The sequence below is a fragment of the Grammomys surdaster genome, unplaced genomic scaffold (genome assembly GCF_004785775.1).
Source record: "Grammomys surdaster isolate TR1022 unplaced genomic scaffold, NIH_TR_1.0 130, whole genome shotgun sequence".
NCBI classification, from domain to species: Eukaryota; Metazoa; Chordata; class Mammalia; order Rodentia; family Muridae; genus Grammomys; species Grammomys surdaster.
In genome coordinates, this window is record NW_021604588.1 from 4,336,599 (window position 1) to 4,354,690 (window position 18,092).

Genomic DNA, 18,092 nt, shown 5'->3' on the forward strand with positions numbered 1-18,092 from the left:
GCTGGCTAAGACAGATGGGCAGTGCCTGCCAGTTCTGCCAGGCCACTCTTGTGTGGAGTAAGCACACATGATGTACCTCTGGCTCCCATGAGAGACCCTTCACCCTGTTAAGGAGCTGAGCCCAGAGCAGACCCAGGAGGTCAGACTTCTCTCTCCTCTTTTGTAATAGTTCAAAAACAGTGGAGCATCTCTCTCACCTGTCATACAAAACTCCGCTGATAGGAGGCAGCCAATGGATAGTGAGGGACTTGTGAGTTTGCCCAATAACCATGGGTGGTATGGGTATGGGGGTGGGCTTTTGGCTTTCACTCCATTGCTGGTATACGAGGTCCAAGTAGCAATGCATCCGGGCCACTTGGTTGGGGGTGAAGTTGTCAGTGCACGCGTCATCTGTGAAGACAAAAAAAAAGGATGTGGAGGCTGTAGCCTATACCGGGGCACAAAGGCAAGACAGATCTCACTCTGTTCTCGCTATTTCTATCACCTTAGATCTTACATTTATTAGACTCAGAAAACATTAGACTCCGTAAAGAAATGCATTCTTCTCTAGAAAGAAAGCTAGACATGGAAAAGGGAAAACAGATACTTGCTTTTCTCACAAGCAAGGTCTTTACTATACTCTCAGGTTGTCATGAATTCACAGGATTGTCCTAAGCCAGTGGTTCTCAACCGTCGAGTGCTTTAAACCCTTAACATAGTTCCTTATGTTGTGGTGATCCTCAACCACAAAATTATTTCATTGTTACTTCATTACTGCAATTTTCTGCTGTTATGAGTTGTAAATATCTGATATGCAGGACATCTGACATACAACACCAAAGGGATTGCAATCCACACAACTGTCCTAAACTGATGGTTACCTACGGAGCACACCACAAGGTGGCAGTGATTCAGCAGAGGGTCTCCTCACTTGTGTTTGGAATTACCTACATCTCCTACATAGCCCTGTGACTATGCCCAAAGAGGATGAATATTCACTGGAGATGCTCAGTGGAGAGGAAGCTGAAATGTTAAGGAAGCTTTAGGGATGAGAATGCTGTCCCCAATCTTACTGTCAGAGCCAGCAAAATCCCTGTGTTCATTATTCATTTCATAAGGCTGAAAAAGACCGATTTTCATTTCAAGCACTTTTCTATTTGAGTAGCCCATCCTTGCCCCCCATTCTGCCTCTCAACATTGTCTCCCTCACACTTAAAGGTGACAGGCACTTAAGGAATCTCTTCTCCTAGACTCTGTATCTCCAAGACCATCTATCTATCCTTCGCTGAGGGAGACAGAGGTATTGATGCTTATGAATTCCATTCATTGTTCACAACAATGAAATTTAGAGAGAAACATCTTAAGAGGCCACAGGCAGAACCAGGTAGCTCATTGTTCTTTCTTACCTTCAAAGCCACGAACAGGGGCTAGTGGTTTCCCTTTTTAAAGACGCGGAACTAAAAGGTTGCCTTCTTTCATCATTGGAGTAGGTGATCAAATCAAAGTAGTTGTCAGTTTTAATTATAATTATGCTTATCATTAGAACAGTACTTATTGCTACTTTTTGCCAGAAATAAGGAAGGTCTGGGACATAGGCAAAAAGGATGATCCAGAAGAGACTCCAAGAAGAACAAAGCCATGCAATGGAGTTCTCACCAAATCCAACAAGGTACCATTTTAAAAATGAAATTGTATGATTTGGGGCATAGTACGTGGAAAGTCAGCTAAGAGACAATGTTGTGTTAGAAGGCAATCTGACTTTTTACATAGATAAAAGGTATAAGATAAAAGGTTTGGTGCTTCAGTTAATCCAGACAGCTTGTTAACTATCTGTAAAAGTACTAATGGGATGTCTCCACCCAGAGATCTGTCATTCATCACTATCAGACTAGAGAGCCTTCAGGATGCAGGCTTCAATGAGAATCAACACATTGTAAAAGCCAAATAGATCTTAAGAGGGTTTCTGACTTTGTCCCATTTTATTCAAGACAGAAACATGTTTCACCTTCAAGCTCTTGTGGAAGAAAGTCTAGCCAATAAGACCCTGTAATATCTCAGTATTTTGTCAAACTTCAAACATGTGGAAATTATAGGAATATTCAACACAAAGTATACTTCTACTCTGTGACATGAATCTCCCTGACTCCCTTAACTACACCCTAACAATTCTCAAAGATACTAAATGATCTTAACATGAAACAAAAACATCATCATCTGTGGTGATACCTGTGTAGCTCATGTAGTTATTGAATGGAGCTCCTGGGAAGAGGGTGAAGCCGCAGGTGTCATTAGCTGGATCTGGGTCCCGACACAGCTTGCTCTTGGGCGTAGGAGCAGTGTCAGCACACAGGTCTCCTGTCTCCATGGATGGCACTGTCTCTCTACAGGGATCATCACAGGATTCTCTTTCACTAACTCCTTTGAATACATGGTAGAGTCCCAGGACATGTCCCACCTCGTGAATCATGATGTTGGTGTGACCAAGCATGCCATAATAGGTTGGGTTGAGGACGACACCACCTGTAATGGAAAGTTTGGAAAACACCTTTGAGAAAAATAAATGAACAGCAGCCACTCTTAGTTATGCCTTTGACAAACACCAAACAGTCCATCCCAGCCTCTACGAAAATAGTTTATAACTAATGTGTGGCGTCTAATTATGTTCTATGGACACCTTCAGAACTAACCAGCAGACATTTCTCTACTCTCTGTCTTTGGGTCTTTACAGTGACCAAACATATCTGTATGAGAGGGGCAAGATCCTCAGCCCCAGATATAAATTAAATCACTCAGGGGAGTGAAAAATGAAGCTATAAATTGTTAACCTCAACAAATATTTCTAAGTTAGTTCATTCATTAGTATTTTAAAAGCTTGGCTGGAGAGCCATTGCTATGGGCAGATGCACATGAGTTTGAGATCCAGGGAGAGACAGTCAGAGAGATATGTAGTTCCTCTATATACTAACTGCCATTATCCATCTGGTCTCCTAGAAGCTTCACTGCCTGTAAAGTGGGAGTGATAATGCTAACATCAGTGTACTACTTTAGGAGTATTTGGGAGCTATGCCTATTTCTCAGTCAGTAAATGTTTAATTTGTAAGCATGAGGGGCTGTGCTCAGACCCCATTACCCATGTAAACTCAACTGGGGCAGAAGCACTATCCGAGTTTCAGTGTTAGGGAAGCAGAGAAGGGAAATCCTTGAGGATTGCTAGCCAACCACTCTAGCAGAACTGGAGAGTTTCAGGTTAGATAAGATATTCTACATCAAAGCTTAGGTAAAGCATGATTAAGGAAAACATAGACATCAGTCTTTGACTTCCACATAGGAATGTGGACCCATACATAATAAATAAAAAAGTGTTCAACATATGGGGGCTGTTTAATAAATGAGTTAAGAGAATTATTTGTCCATGATTGATCAAAGATGTAGCAAATAGCTGATCATTATGTGCTCAGCCCCAAGTGGTAACAACGCCTGAGGCTCAGAGAACATCCTGGAAGAGAGTAGAAAAACTCTAAGTAAGAGCCAGTGGACTTGAGCAGCTACTGCAATATCCTGTCTTCTATTATAGGCTAGGGAGGCTGTACCCATAAAATCTCAACATAATGGCTGTCTAAACCAGACCTGCAAATCAGTAAAACCAGTTGAGATGCCAACCAGTGTGGGAGAAATTTCATGAAGAGTCGCCCTTAGAAGGAAAGGTACAGGCAATTAACGACTTCTCAGAGAGGAAAAAAATTGTCTTCCCCTAGGAGAAGTCTTCTAATTTGTCATTCAATACTAACTATTCATCTCTGATAACATGTACATAGGAAAAACACTAAAGGACCTTACAAAGTTGTATTTATATTTTTATATATAGTGTTCTTATAACAATAAGAGGAGTGAGAAATAAGGGATGTATCTGGGAGGAATTAGAAGGAGTAGGGTAGGGAATAAATATGATAAAAATACATTGTACAAGACTCTCAAGGAATTATTTAAATATTTTTTTTGAAGAATGTTGCCCCTTTTTCAGCAAGTTCACCTAAAGTGAGTTCACTGCTCCTACTACTGAGAAGCTAGAACTTCCCACTCACCCTCAGCATTTCCATAGAACTCCAAGACAAAGGTAGCGAAAGAACAGGAAATCACGTGAAATGAGTTTAGAGCTGATGAGCGAGCTGGCTTCAATCTGCCCTCCTTACTAAAACCCACCCTTGCTTCCTTCCTTTTCCCATAACTGAACCAATTGACTTGGCATTATTTTTTAGGCTTAAAATCGTCAGAGGAGACTAGGTACAATCAATCTCCAGAGCCTGACAAAGAGAATATAAAGAGACCTAGGACCAGCCTTCAAGGGTTAAGAGTCATCCTGTGCCTCAGTCTCAGACCGGCCCTTGCGTCACGTCTTAGTATAATGTAAAGACTTGCCTCATTCCTAACAACCAGATTCTTTCTCTATTGATGGTCTCCTGGGAATGGCCAGTGCTCAAGAGGCTCTGCCTCTCTTTGGCCATAGTCTGTAAAGGTAAGTATTGGGATTATGAAGATGGCAGTGGATCCAATAAATAATAGGATTCAGGAGAAACTGAAACAGTAATGTGAATGGATGAGGAAGGTTTTTTAAATACTCACATTTTTGCTTAAGTCTTTGTTATCTTTTTCTGTTGCCAGAGTCTCCTGCATGTCTTACCTCACTAGGATGCAAACAACAGAATTTTGAAAGCGTGGACTAGAAGATCCTTTCCTGGATGTGGATTTCTCTTTATAGCCCTGGTTGTCCTGGAACTTACTCTGTAGACCAGGCAGACCTCGAACTCAGAAATCTGCTTGCCTCTGCCTCCCAAGTGCTGGGATTAAAGGCATGCACCACCACTGCCTGGCCCTAGATGTGGATTTCAAAGGGCTGTGCCATCTGAGTCCTGAAGGGACTGTGGATTGGCCAGCAAGACATGTTAACTAAACATTGTCATCTTAACCTTCACAGTACTAACAATACCCTCCACCACATTAGCCTTTAAAAGACTCACAAGTTGAAAGAAAAGAGATAAAAGATATGTTGTGAATGTGTAGGTGTAGATGGGTCTGATAAAGTTGATCATCCTGTCCTTTGAGTATCAAAATTTAAGGCGGATTTATGAAATCAGATAGCAGATAGATTTTGTATCATTATAGAAGTAGATTCCTGAGGAAGTGTCCCGGTCCTATAGAAGAGTGACTGGATAGAGAGGAAGTGAGGAGGGTAACACAAAGAGACAAAGTGACACATGAGTGTGACGCTGTGATGAGAATGATGATCATCTCAGGTGGTCAGCATCACCTGGTGACCAAGGGCAAACCAGACCATAGTCTGAAGTAGAAACTTCTAGTTACTTTGGAAAGTTAGTTATGTCAAATGATGTTTTGCTGGGGCATACAGGTGAAATGATGTCTTGCAAAGGCAGACACACGAAAGAATGTTTTCCTGAAGCAGACACAGGTAAAAAGGATATTTTGCTGGAGCAGACACAGGTGAAAGGATGTTTCGATATAGCAAACACATGAAAGGATGCTTGATGAAGGAGTAAAAATATAACCCCACAGAAAGTGGGGGATGAACACTGAACATTGGGTTGCTCTGCCTTACTATTCTTTGCAAATAACATGCATGTACTGGTTTGCCTTACGTAGCGTTGTTGAGCTCCAGCAGTGGTGACTCCAAAGAGAAACTTGTCCAAGAATTGTTCGTGGGTTTCCTGCCGGTTGGCAAGCCTTGCAGTGTTTTCAGGGTTGTACTACAGCTGCTGGTTCATGCCTGATATCTGCCTGCCCAGAGGACTGAATTGTAGCTGCTGAGTTGTATTTGATGTTTGCTATGGGACTGAACTGCTGAGAAAGACGATTGAGTTCGCCTCCAAAAAACTATTTCTGAACAGGTCCACTTCCCCCACATCCTAATAACTTCTTTCCCATTACCTCTGCTGGGTGGTTGACTAGAGGTGAGGTTGAACCCTTATTAAAAGTAGGTTGCAAAAAACTTACCCTACAATGGTCCCTCTGTAGTCAGGATGTATGAACCATCCATCATTCCAGCTAGATGAAGCCTCAAGTGAAATGAGACTCGACTGAGTACATTTTTACTATTCATTAACATGGGTGTTCAAAACAGAAATCAAGGTCAATTATGGAGTACATTTATACTAGCTGCATGCTTGCATGTATGCATGGAGAACTGGACTCAAAATAGGGCTATTATGATCAACTTTCAAATGTGGCACAGAATGAATGGAACTCTTTGCACTTAGCAACTGGTGATCATGTGTGGCACAGCTGTTCCCTAACGGACTTGCAGGAGGAATGCAGATGTGCCCACTTAGAAGGCCTTTCAGCTTTGATTATGAAGAACAAGCTAAAAAAGTAAGGCAGAGCTGTTGTGTGGTCTTCAGAATGCTGCAGGGGATGAAAAGAGAGAGAAGTTCCTGATGAAAAGATGATTCTGAGCTGTGGAAAGCCAAGCCTCCAGAATGATGCTGTGCCCCCAAGTTCCCACTGGTTTTCCCCAGAACCAACATGAGACCGCCAAAATGGCTCATGGTAAAGAGATTGATTCTCAAAGCTATTTCTATTTAAAAAAAAAAAAAAAAACTTAAGCAATTTGAGTAAAAGGCACTGGTTGAAATTATTTTTAAATGGTTCTGTAAAACTTTTAGGGCTCAATGTTATATGCCTGTAAATCAGGGAGTCCAGAGCTGGTCTGTGTCTATATAATTATTTCCAGCTCCTGGCTACCGTACATTTCCCTCAAAACATATTCTCCACAATGAAGGAATAAATTTGTAAAAAATGTGCCTTAGCATCCAAGGAAAGAGTACTCTTGGAGAAGGCAGAGGAAGAAAATGGTAAGAGTGGATGGATAGACAGAAGGGAGAGTGAAATGAAGAACAAAAAGACAAAATGAGATCTGTAAAGGGGTGTGGACCTGTCCAGAACCAGACAAGAGACTACACATCTCTAAGACTCTTGTTGCTTTCTTGGTTCTGCATCCTGTATTTTCATTGGATGGAAGTCTTTGTTCCAGACAAGACTGAACAAACCCTGTATGTTCAAGATGAAGAAAGATATCACAGAATCTGATGTCAGTTTTATTTACCTATGTGCCCTTTCAGTGACACCTGTCCCTGGTTGTCATACACTGGTTGGCTCTCAAGCACTTCTGCATCATGCAAGAAAAGTAATCTGATGAGTTTAGACTGCAGATGTTACTAGAATGGGATCTGAAAGGTAACAAGCAGATGGGACCTTGCACTTTACTTGTTAATTAAGCATGTGTGCATGCACTGAGTGTCAGTTTTCAGCTAGGAATTGTTTTGGTTTTGTTTTTTACTTTGCTTTGATTTTGAATCAAGTATTCAACAATTGCCAGGATGTATTTTAAAAGAGAAAAACTTTCAAAGTTTTACATTTAAGATGATTGTGTTTTGGGTTTGGTTTTTTTGTTTGTTTTGTTTTCTTGTTGGTGGTGGTGAAGGTTGTTTTTTGCTGAGGGATTGTGAGTGTAACTTTTAACAGCTGAGTCATCTCTCTAGACAGGACACACAGAGAAAAAAACAAGGAAGGAGGGAAAAAGAGAGGAAGGGAGAATGGGAGAAGGAAAGGGAGAGGGAGAGGGAGAGAGAGAGAGAGAGAGAGAGAGAGAGAGAGAGAGAAATTTGGAATCCTCAATTCAAAATGGGATGTTTCCATCAAATTCCTACACTGAAAGGTCAGTGAACCTTATAGACAAGAAGACAGAAAAGTGTAAGAGCCAGGGGACTGGGGGAGAATAGCCCTCTAAACCAACTGAGCAAAGCTCGTATGAACTTATTGAGATGGAAGCAGCACGCACAGGGACTGCACAGCTCTGCACTAGGTCCTTTGTGCATATATTATGGCTTTCAGTTTAGTGTTTTATGGGAATCCTGAATATTTGAATGACTGTGTCTCTGTTTCTTGTGCCTTTTCTTGGGCTCTTTTCCTTCTGTTGGTTCATCTTGTCCAACTTCAATGGCATGGTTTTTGTTTTCTCATATTTTATTTTGTTATGTTTTGTCATTATGTCTTAGAAGCCCATTCTTTCCTATTGAAAGACTACAATGGAGTGGATCTCGATGAGAGGGGAGTTTGGGGAGAAATTGGCAGAGGCAGAGAGAGGGGAAACTAAAATCAGAATACATTATATGAGAAAAGAATCTACTTTCAATAAAAGTGGAGAGCTGATTCTGTAGTCTACACACATATAAGTGCATAAACTCTTGGGTGTCCTTGAATGTCAGGGTTTGAAGTACAAGGTAAAATCTATCCAGTATGTTTTGTTCTCATTATGTCCCAGAGAAGACAGGCCCCTTCCCTGACTCAAAACATCTTTTCCTATAGGTCACAGTGTCTGGGCTCATTTGAAAATCTCTAGTGTTTAACCTCTCAAGAGCTGGGTGCAAGATACTTGGTTCTCATGCACACTGGAATATGTTGCTGCTCATCATCTCAGGATGATCTGGAGCAGATGTTGGCCCGAGCACTCTGAAGTCTATGTCACAGCAACAGACTCTCCCCTAACAGTGAGAATGTTGTTCATACCTTGCCTCTCAGCAGCGCAAGTATCTATCTGCTAATCACGGGGGCTTTCTTGGAGACTCTCTTTCCTTTGTGTTCTCACACATCCCTAAGTATGTTTGTCTTCCTCCTAAGTGGAAGCATATTTGGAGAAACCCCAATGCGTTCTAAAGTGATATACCTTTCTATTTGCTCCAACTTTTGCTGTAGTTTCTGCCTTGACACACCGATTCACTAAATCAAACAGAATTCTCATTTCCTCATCTAGTTCATTATTTATTTGTATATTAATTTATTGAGATTATAATATATTACAACATTTCTCCCTTCACCCCTCCAAACTCCCATATACCACTCCCTGCGTTCCTTCAAATTCATGGCCTCTTTTTTCCCCTAATTTTTATTGAACACATATACATATATAGTCCTAAATATAAATTGTTTACTCTGTATGTTACTATTTGTATAATGTATGTTCTCAGGGCTGGCCATTTGGCTCGGGATGACCTCTCCCACTCCTAGCTACCCTTAGATGCTCTAGTTATTTGTTTAGGTTGAGGCCTCATGGACTCTCATCCATCCATTTGGTATATCCACTGGTGTCATCCTTGGTCAGCTCAATTTAGACCAATCATGTTGATGAGACTTTATAGGAAACTTCTCAGCACTTCAAGATAAAGAAAACAAGCAATTCAATTGATAATTTAGCATGTTCAATTATATAGCAATAATTACTACCCATCTTTATGCACAAAAACCAATATTGGTATAAGGAACAACACTTATTGAAATGTATATTTCATATATTTTTTGTTCACAAATAATTAAGGAATGCAAATTTTCTGTCTATCTATGGAAAATAATCCTCTGAAATACAATTAGACTGGAAAGAAAGATTTAGCACTAAATAATTTAAGTATGTTATTAATGCTGTATTGCTTGCTACTAATTAAATTTATGGATTAAATTTTTCCATATAACTCTAAGAACATATGAAGAAGAACAGAGGTTTTCATAAATCTTTTTGTGGACACAAAAGGAAAAGATAAGTTTGGGGAGCACTGATGGAGCCATGCAGAATTCACTCTACTTGTAAGCTTGGGCAGGCTTTACCAGATGTCTATTAGGATATCTCTTATGTGGGACTGCGTAAAGGTATCTTGGTTCTTGGCTGGTCATGTGCCTGGAACCTCGAGACTCCAAGGGAGAAATGGCAGGTGTTTGGCCATCGTCCCCAGAACCCAGGGTCCTGACATGCAGTCTAGTCTCCATGGACCTACATTGTTCAGTCACGTAGGCCATTACACAGGTAGAGGGTGGACTACAGGCCTCAAGCCCTAGAGAGATTAACATACTAATGAAGGCCAGAGGGCAGAGCAAATTAAGCATTCTTCCCCAGACCCTCCCCCTTTCTCCCTCCCTATTTAACTCAGGTCTGCCCTGAGTTTCTGGGGGAGTACATCCAGATCCTTCTATCATCCGCCATGAAATAAACCCTATTGGAACCAAGGACTCTGGCCAACATATGCTTATGTGTAAATCTCTCAGATCACCTTAAATGTGATGAGCTGTTGCACATTGATACAAACATAATCCTACCTAGCCTCTTGGGAAGGCTGTTTAGAATATCCTCAATGTCTTTCTCTATTGTGTCACCCCAGCTGTCTGCACTGGTATTCTCTTTGTGAATTACAAGTATGATTGACTAGAAAACAATAAATAGATACACAAGCAATTTGATAGTGAATCAGAACAATGAGCTACTCAGCCCAGCTCCTAAGAGCACTCTCATTCTTCAAAGTTTTAAAAAAACAAACATCCATAGCTGCTTTTGCAATGCAATTTTGAGTCAGATTTTGAGGACATAAATTATAAACATTTCTTGTATCATTACACTGAAATGTAATTCCTCCTCTAAATTATTTCCCAGTGAGTATTCACAGCACACCGACCATATGCACAGTTTTCTCCTTATGTGGTCACAGACCAGTTCTTACACCTGTGTGTGTACATACTTAATTTGTAAGTTTATTGCATGTATACAATTATATAAACGTTGCTACACTCAAAATATAGACTCAGCTCATCATTAAAACCTCCCTCCTTGCTGGACATGGTAGCACATGCCTTTAATTCCAGCACTTGAATCCAGGAAGATCTCTATGCATTCGAGGACACTCTAGTCTATATAAGGAGTTTCAGGTCAGTGAGGGCTACATAGTGAGACCTAGTCTCAAAACAAACACACAAAATAAAATAAAATAAATAAAATAAAATCTTCCTCCTATTATCCTTCATGTCTGTCCCTCCCTCCCTCTCTCTCTCTCCCTCTCTCTCTCTCCCTCTCCCTCTCTCGCTCTCTCGCTCTCTCGCTCTCTCGCTCTCTCCCCCCTCTTTCCCTCCTGCCCCCGCCACACATCTGTATTTCCATCTACCTAATCCTGTCTCATCCCCTAACTAACTACTGCCAGCAAGTAATTTTCCTTTGTAATTTTATGATTTTGAAAGACTTTACTTATGGAATCAGAAAGAACAAGTAACCATTGAGCCTGGCTTTTTATCACCCTGTATACTACCCTAGCTATGTGTCCATGTTGTTTCAGGTATTGATACTTTGTTCCTTTTTATAAGTAATATTAGATAGTATTTCAATACATGGATATTTTGCAATTTATTTAAGTAACCAGTACCAATGGACATTGCTCTGTCATTTCCATCTTTAGTCTACTATACATAAAGATTTGTAAATATGTATTTGAAAGCAGCTATATTTTCATTTCTTGGGTGTCAGTGGCCAGGAGTCTTATTGGATTATGTAGCTAGGGAATCCTTATATTCATAAAAAAATGTGTAAATTATTCCACATGGCTATGCCACTCTCAGATTCCCGCTAGCAATGAATAGTCAGTCCAGCTTCTCTAGACCTTCACTGTGGTAGGTTTTCCATTTAGTTCTTCAGATAGGTTTGTAGTAATATTTGATTGTAGTATTAATTTGCATTTCTATAATAGTTAATGAGGTCAAGCTTTATTTCTTATGATTATTTTTTTATCTCTGCATCCTCCTTATGCAACATCTGTTCTTATCTTTGCTAGTATCTAACTGAAATGTCTAATTTTACTCTTACTATTGAGATTTGAGAACTTTCATGTTCTGAATAGTAATCATTTTCCAGATGTGGTCTTTCTTTTCATTATTTTATACAACTTACTATTCATGCATTTGAGCAGACTCTGTCAGCAAAGGTTTTTGATACTGATGGAGCATAACTGGTAAGCTTTTTTTTTTGTAAACCATACTTCTAGCATTTTACATATGCACTTCTTGCTCAGCCCTATTCTAAAGGGTTTTGCCTGTATTTTCCACTAGACACTCTATAGTTTCATTTTCTACACTTAAGTATATGCTCTATTTTGACTTAATTTATCTATAAGTTGTGAAGTTCAGACTGAGGCTCATTTTCTGTTGCCTGTGGATATACAACTGCTCCAAATCCACTAGTTAAAAATAATTATTGCCTGTTAAGGATAGATATCAGTTATATGCAGTTCTGGCTGGCCTGAAACTCATTGTATAGGCCATGCTGGCCTCAAATACAGAGAATATGCCTTGCTCTGCTTCCTGAGTGCTGGGATTAAAGGTATGCACCATCATTTCCAGCCCAGTAAAGCACTTTTTATGAAAGTATAGATTCTTTTTCTGTCATTGGTTTTATTGATGAGTTTGTCTTCCCAGTTATTAATCAATTCACTTCCCCATGACTTGTTTTCTCTCCTCAAAAACTTTTTAATCTGTTAAATTTTTTTCTAATGAAAATTTATTTTGAACAAATTTATTTCTTGTCTTGATTTTACTACTTTCTTCTTCTCCTTTCTTTGAGTTTAATATGTTGTATTTTGCTGGCTTGATACGCAGACTTCCTCCTTTTCTAATAAGCAAAGCTACAAGTTTCCTCTGCTTGTGTCTCCATAGGCACAAAAGATTTTATAACAGGTTTTAATCATTTTATTTAAAAATAGTTTCCTGTTTCCACTATAATTTGGCCTATGGTTAATTAAAAGTATATTTCTTAATTTCTAAATAGTCAAAGGTTTCCTCATTTTTATTGTCTTATCATTTGATTTCTAGCTTATTTACAATGAGATGAGAGAACAGAGTTTTATGACTTCAATCCTCTAAAATTACTCTGCGGTCAAGAACTCCTTCCTTGTGTTTTCCATGGCATATGAAAAGAATATGTGTTCTGCTCTGCATAAATACACAATCTGATTCTTTTGAGCTAAACTTTTAACCATATCTATTAAATATCCGAATATATACTGAATATTTATTTATCCTATCATTTTCTAAGAAAACTACCTAAAACCACCAGTTATGACTGTAGTTTTGCTTGTTTTTCTATAGATGGATATATTTTTTCAGACCATGCTAATTGTCACAACCAAATTTATCACAACTATATTTTGTAATTGAGTTTACTCTTTTATTAAAAAAAAATAGCCTGATTTATTTCTGATATTACTACCTTAAAGTGTACTTCATCTGATATTAGAAAACTGCTTTTGTTTGGAATAGTATTTCCATTGTATTTATTATACTTCCTTATACTTCTACTTTATCCACTTGTGTTCTTATATTAGTTTTTCCTTTTTAGGGTTTCATGGGGTTTGGGTTGTTTTGGGTTTTTTTTTTAGATATTTTTGGAGTGTGTGTGTGTGTGTGTAGATATTTTCACATGAGTGTGGGTACCCACAGAATCCAAGAGGGTATCAGAACCTCAGAGATAGTTACAGGTTATTGAGGTCACTTGGTGTGGGTGCTGGAAACTGAACCTGGATCCTCTGTATGAGTAGTATGCACTCTTACCCATTGGGCCATCACTCCGGCCTCTTTCCATTCATTAGGATCTCACTAATCAGTCCATCTTTAGATAGAAAGAAAATCTAAAGATTCCCATATCAATTTTAATATTATGCTTAAAATTATATGAAATCAGTACTTTTTCTGAACAACAAAAAGGGGGGACCCTTAAATGCTTTAATTTCCTGACCCCCCTTTTTTGTCTTTTATAACACTTTACATTTTAATTCAACATATGTATAAAGCAAAGACACTGTTGCATGTTTTGATGTTTTTATTCTCTCCAGCATCAACTGTTACTTTTCCTATGTCTCAGTCTCCACCCCAAATTGTTTGCTTCCTGTTTTGTAACCTTTTCCAGGATGTCTCTTGGCATTAGAATAAATTATCTCTGATTATATTTATCTGAAATTATTTTATACATTTTTTTACTTTTCAGATGATTTTTTTATCAAATTTAGAATTCTATGTTAGCAACTATTTTCTTTAACATGAAAATGCTATCAGCCCAATATTTGACATCATGCAGTTTTCATTGATGAGATAACAGGTCCATCTTATTAGCAGACTTCTCAGATAATACAAATGTTTTCCCACTGTCTGACCTGAGGACTTTTCTCTTTGTCTTTGGTTTTCATCACTTTTGTTGCCATAGTCCAGAAAGACTCTTCTTTGACCCTGTTTTCTTTGGCACTCATAAAACATCTCTGATACATGAATTGATAACTTATGTCAGTTTGAAAGGTGATCAGCCATTCTCTCTGTGAATATTATTTCCATTTCAGTTCCATTCTAGTCTTCCAGATCTCATTAGTAATTTTTAATTAAGTAATCTAATGAATTGAGTATTTCTAAAGACAGTTTTTTTTATTTTTTTCATCACCTTTTTCTCTTAGCTTCAATTTCTAGCATTCCTTTTATGACTTTACTTCTTTATCACACGCTTTTGACCAATTCTTGAATTTGAACTACTGACACTACTTTTTATCTCTAACATTTCACGTGATGGTTTCCTGTGGGATCCAGCTGTCTGAGCTAGCTCCCTAGCTCTCATGTAGTTTTACACATTAGCCATTTTTATGCATCAGTCCAGTGTCTAAACCCTGTAACATCTAAATAATCTATTGGTCATGTTGTCTTGTCTTTGTCATTGAATTGGTTTTCCTTCATTTGACTGTATTTCCTGAAAATATTAAGTTATTTTATATTGACTGCTGGATACTATATATAATACTATGAAAAGTGCTCCTTTGCTATTGTCCCTCCCAGAAGATGTTGTCCCTTGCTTAGACAAGATAATTTTCCATAAGGAACTGAGAGGGCTTCTGGTTGGATCCGAACCCAGTGTGAACCAACCTCCTCTATGCTTGTGCATCGAGCATGTCTTTGGTACTCCTTCTCTTTGACAGAATCCAATCTCATTTTCTTTCCTTTATGTCATGTGACTTTTGAAGTCACCACTTCCGTTTTTAATCTCTTAGAAGTCATTTTGGAATTAGTTTCTAGGCTTTGGCTCTGCAAATGCATACTTAAATAATTAGTGAATATTCTGAGAGGATAATCATGAGTTGGACATAGAGCCCACTTCGTGCTTTCTATTTCCCTGCGATCTTGGGCCTGAACTCTCTGGCTCCCACTGAGTCTGAAGCAAACTCTGGACTGCTGTTTCTGCCCTGATTCTAGTCCTTTACTGGGACTTTGGTGATTTCCTTGAAAGAAAAAATATGGGTTATATGGGTTATATTATAGCGCTCAACTGTACATATTTTTCTTTCTCTGGGATTAGATACCTTGAGTCCTCATGTCTGATGTTACCCCATAGCTAATGTTCAAGCAGTTCATCTATTTTTGCATTATTGGATGAATCTTGATCAGGCTTTCATATCTAAAAAAAATTACCAGACATTCAATAATCTGTCCCATCCCAACAACTCTTGTCAAATGGCCAGATTTATTTCCAGAAAGACCAGAAAGATCACTTTTTAAGATTTAAAATTGAAACCCAACAGCTGCTGGGTATACCTTGCTGTCAAAGCCCCTCACACATCTACCAAAAAAGTGACCCTTGGAGATTAGAGATGTGCTTCCTCACAGTGCTTTCTGTCTTCTCTCCTACTATTGTTTTGGGGAAGCAATACAAATCACCCAAACTCACTCTTGATTAGATTATTTGATGAGGACCCTCTAGTACACCCACTGTCATCAGAGAGGCTATAATAATTCACAATGGCCTTCATGAAGAACACAAGGTACCTCCAGTTTACCTAGTCATCCTGGAAATGTATAGCTGAAACCTGCCTGAATTTCTTAGGGGTCTTCTTGAGTGTCTGAGTTAAGCAAAAGGCCCACTAGCTTTCTGATATAGCATTACTAAGCCAGGTTACACTTTGGCTACCTTAGTGATACTTTCCCCTTTAGACCTCTCCAAGACTTAAAATGGATCTAATGAATTGGACCTAACCCTAACAATTTATTTCCATGCAGGGTTATGTAGCTGGTGTTGTTTAGGCTTTTAATTAATTAACTAATTAATTGAATAATGATCTCACTTTGTTGCCCAAGGTGACCTTGAAGTAGTAATATTTCTTGTCTCTACCATCCATGCCTAGCATCATATACTCCATGACACTGAGACCTCATTTAAAAAAAAAAAGCTAGCTCTTCTGCAATTTTGTACATGTATATGCTACATTCTAGCTATTTATCCCATACCCTCTCTTAAATCTCTCATATCCCTATTAGCCCAACCAACTACCTGTTTCTTTCCCAGATTCATGACTATTTTGTGATCCATTTATTTTAACCATGGTTACCTATGTGTACCGTTGAGTTGTGACTGCACATTGGAGCCTGTTTGTGTCACAAGTGTGTATACATCTGAGCCAATAACTCATTTTCCTGAGTCTGCCTAACAGTGAATGATAGGGTCCCCTAACTCTTTCTCCTACACTTGTCTGGCTGTTGGTGAGCCCATTCGTATTCAGACCCAGTGTAGTCAACAATAGTTGTTGAAAGTTTATGAATGCAATATAATTTTTCTTTTTGATTTTCATTTGATAACACAATCACCAAACCACTACTCATTAAGTAGCCCAGGCTGTCCTTGAATGTACTCTATAGCCTAGGCAAGCTTTGAAATATGATCTTTTAGCACGAATATCCTTTGTAGCTAGGATTAAAGGCCTGTAGCCACCAGGACTGGTCTATCTCTAGAATATAGAATCAGTTTAGAGCATTCTGGGTGTTTGATCTACCACCTCTTAGTTTTTACTTTGAAGCATTTTTATTGACTTACCCGACTGTCTTTCTCAACCTCAAGCTGTTAATTCACTGACTTCATATTTCTCACCTTTCCTTTTTCCCCCGAACTCACTGTCACAAACTCTTCTGAGATGTTCTTTCTTTTATCTACCACTGTTCGTCACATCACTTACCCAGGTGACTGAGAGCTTCTTTGTCCCAGGGCCATGTGGCAGAACCTGCAAGGTCTTCCCGAACTGAACTGGCAAAGTAGACATTGAGGAAGTGAGTACTGTTGAGCTGCAAGATCTCCTTTAGCTCTTTCACACTCATGTATGCCCTGGGGAGCAAGCACAAAAACAGAATGTCACACCATAGGGTAGAGAACAGTGGGACCAGATCTGATTACTATCATGGTATTTCCAGTCACCAAAGCCTTTTGGAAGGGAAAACAGGCAGAGGCATGCCTTTCATGAAGTCTAGGAAAAGGCACCAGTATACATTTGAGATATCTATCCCATTAAGTAAAATCCTTCTGCTTCGAAATACCACGGTATCTGCAGGAAGCTGCCATTTTGTTCTTACTCTCATTTCTACATGTTCACTGGAATTCTTTATTCAAGATTAACCTGAGAATTATCCCCTGGATGGTGAAGAAAGCCTTTAGTCTCTCAGTTTCTCATACTGCCTAATCCTTATAATGGCAGGAAGTTTAGTTATATATCTGTTTCATCATATGTCTATAGCAACCATCATATTTTTTTAAAAGAAAAGGATGTAAAAGTGGCTAGAAAACAAGTTATAAGACGGAAATGTTTTAGAAGAGTTTGGCGACTATAAAACATCATAAAGCTCCTGCAAATGATACTGACACTGTGTACTAATTTCTTTTTGTATCCCTTAATCTATGAGCAGTATTCTTCTATACTCCTATCTCCTTATGATAATAATATATTATCTAATTGATGTCTGTGCTGGCTAGTTTTTATGTCAACCTCACAAAAACTACAGTCATCAGAGAGAATGGAACCTCAACTTGGAAAATGTTTCTATAAGATCAAGCTGTAGGCAAGCCTGTAGAGCATTTTCTTAGTTACTAATAAATGAGAGAGGGCCCAGCCCACTGTGGGTGGTGCAATCCCTAGGCTGGTGATTCTAGATTCTATAAGAAGGTAGGCTGAGCATTCCATGAGTACCAAGCCAGTAAGCAGCACTCATTCATGATCTCTGTATCAGCTCCTGCCTCCATATTCCTGCTTTGAATTCCTGCCCGATTGCATTTGTTGATGAACTATGATATGGGACTATAAGTAAAGTAAATCTTTTCCTGCTAAGTTGTTTTAGCCATGGTGTTTCATCAATATAAAACAGCAAATCAGTAATAGAAAACCTAACTAACACACTGCCTTCAAATCACTAACAATTTTATATACGAACTTAACAGAATTGAAGGCCCAATA

The 18,092-nt window shown here is 38.9% G+C and overlaps 1 protein-coding gene across 1 annotated transcript in view; it reads right to left on the bottom strand.

The window, feature by feature from the left end:
* The window catches only part of Pappa2 (pappalysin 2), a 230,674-nt gene that overhangs the window by 136,435 nt on the left and 76,147 nt on the right, over nt 1–18,092 (bottom strand). Inside the window, exons 3-5 of the mRNA XM_028760041.1 lie at nt 16,827–16,972; nt 2,206–2,499; nt 198–390 (exon numbers count right to left, since the gene is read on the bottom strand). Coding sequence (XP_028615874.1) covers nt 198–390; nt 2,206–2,499; nt 16,827–16,972 — 633 coding nt within the window. The remainder of the gene's footprint in view (nt 1–197; nt 391–2,205; nt 2,500–16,826; nt 16,973–18,092) is intronic.